Source organism: Gekko japonicus, unplaced genomic scaffold, assembly GCF_001447785.1.
Source record: "Gekko japonicus isolate JY-2015 unplaced genomic scaffold, Gekko_japonicus_V1.1 scaffold2958, whole genome shotgun sequence".
NCBI lineage: Eukaryota > Metazoa > Chordata > Lepidosauria > Squamata > Gekkonidae > Gekko > Gekko japonicus.
In genome coordinates this window covers 92,428-94,555 of record NW_015171590.1, presented here as the reverse complement: position 1 = coordinate 94,555, position 2,128 = coordinate 92,428, and the positions used below count along the sequence as shown (strand labels likewise).

Below are 2,128 nucleotides of genomic sequence, written 5' to 3'. Positions count from 1 at the left end.
GACCACACTTCTGGTAACATGGGGGTGTGGCCTAATATGCTAATGAGATGTGTTGTCAGGGGTGTGGCCTAATATGCTAATGAGTTCCTGCTGTTGGGTGTGGCCTATTATGCTAATGAGTTCCTGCTGGGCTTTTTCTACAAAAAGAGCCCAAAGTGCCACTGGACTCTACATGTGGAATAAGCTTTGTTAGTCTTTAAGGTGCTACCGCACTTCTGTTTAGCTTTGCTGAAAACAGCGCGCCCTCTGACCCCAGCCGTGAGTTCCATGTGCTCTCCGGAGCATCAGTAAATGTGCCTTTTAAGCACCCCCTCCACCCCAGCATCACTTTGTGACCTCTGTTTCCCCCCCCCCTTTCGCAGCAACAAAGGGATGGAGCACCTGCTGAGTATGAAGTGCAAAAACGTCGTGCCCGTCTACGATTTGCTTCTGGAGATGCTGAATGCTCACACCGTCCGAAGTCACCGGAAAACGGCCGTCTCCCCGCTCGAGCACAACCACTCAGAGCCCACAGAGACTTCCGACGGAATGCCGCAGTGATCGCCCTGACGACGCCCACGTTCCCCGGGGAGTGCAAAGCAAATCGACTGAGATTAAAACAGGATGGTTCTTCGTAGCTGTTTTTGAAGAGGGAAGAGACCAATCTTGATTTCGTTCCCAAAATTAATCATTATTCCCCCCCCCCTTTTGAGACAATATTGCTGACCGTTTTTGACTGGAGTACGTCAACTGAAACTTCCTTGGGGGAAATCTTGTGGTCTGAGGAGAAGAACGACTCGCCGATGGCTGTGGTTTCATCCAACGCCGTACTTTTCGGAGTGCCTTCTAGAGAGGAGACTGTTGCAACGCCTTAGGAACTTCTGTTACGATTATTAAAACATTTACATCCCGACCTTTCCTCGTGGTTCAAGGCAGCTGACATTTCCAGTCAAAACCAGAATAAAATAACAAACCTCAAATCGTCCTCCTCTCCAAAGATGCCTCCCGTTCTACTCCCCCCTTCAAAGCCCTGGCAGACAGGCAGGCCTCACAGCGCCTCCCGAACATCTCCAGGGAGGGGGGCCCCCCTCGCCACTTCAGGGACCCCACTCCACAGAGCTGGAGCCATGATGGGAAAGGCCCGGGCTCTGGTCAAGGCCCGGGCTCTGGTCAAGGCCAGCGGGACCATCCTAAGTGGTAGGATAGCCCACAGATGGCTGTCTGATAACCGTAGTTGGGCACACACATGGACATATAGAAGTAGCGGATTTGGGGGGTGGAGCCTGAGAAGGGGAGGGTTTGGGGAGGGGAGGGACTTCAGTGGGGTGAAACACCACTGAATCCACCTTCCGCAGTGGCCATTTTCTCCGGGTGAACCGATCTCTGTTGCCTGGGGATCGGTTGTAATAGCAGGAGGTCTCCAGCCACCCCCTGGGGGTGATCATGGACAGCGAGATCATGGGCAGGACACACACAATAACGGAAGCAACCGTCATGTTATATTATGAAAATACGGTATATCTAGACTACTATTCTGTAGTGAATCATATTTCTTCATCACCTTATAAAAATATACACATACACACAACGGGGATTGCATATGATACCGTTTCACATAGCCGCTTTTTCTAAGTGTGCTGCGTAAATGCCATTAGAATACCCAGAAGAGATCAGGGCCCTGCGGGACTATACTATGCACCTTTTACAGTTCCGCAGGGCCTGCAACACGGAGCTCTTCCACCAGGCTTTCGATTAAGAGCTGCGTGTGACATCCGAGAAGAGACCCTGTGCCCTGGCTTTACCATCTCTAATCCGCCTCGCTAGGTAAAGCAGATCAATGGAGCGTGTGGGAACATCATTATGACTGTCACCCGTGGAGTATGGTTCAATCTGAAATTTCTGCTCGCGCACTTTATTTGAAAACTGGTTTTGGTATGTTTAATTTTATGATGGATTTTAATTGCATTTTTATGTATTTGTGTAAGCCGGCCTGAGCCTGCCTTGGTAGGGAGGGTGGGGTATAAATCGAATTAAATAAATAAATGAACAAATAAATAGTTTACAGGTCAACAATTCTAATCCGTGAATCAACACGCAACATTCTTCCCACTTCAATGAAACAGATTGTGTGTCTGCGTGTATTTTTAAT

At 49.3% G+C, this 2,128-nt stretch overlaps 1 protein-coding gene across 1 annotated transcript in view; it reads left to right on the top strand.

Moving 5' to 3' along the window:
- The window catches only part of ESR2 (estrogen receptor 2 (ER beta)), a 75,643-nt gene extending 75,046 nt beyond the window's left edge, over positions 1–597 (top strand). The window contains exon 9 of the mRNA XM_015419860.1: positions 363–597. Within this exon, the coding sequence (XP_015275346.1) occupies positions 363–540 (178 nt within the window). The 3' untranslated portion in view covers positions 541–597. The remainder of the gene's footprint in view (positions 1–362) is intronic.
- Positions 598–2,128: the final 1,531 nt, after the last annotated feature.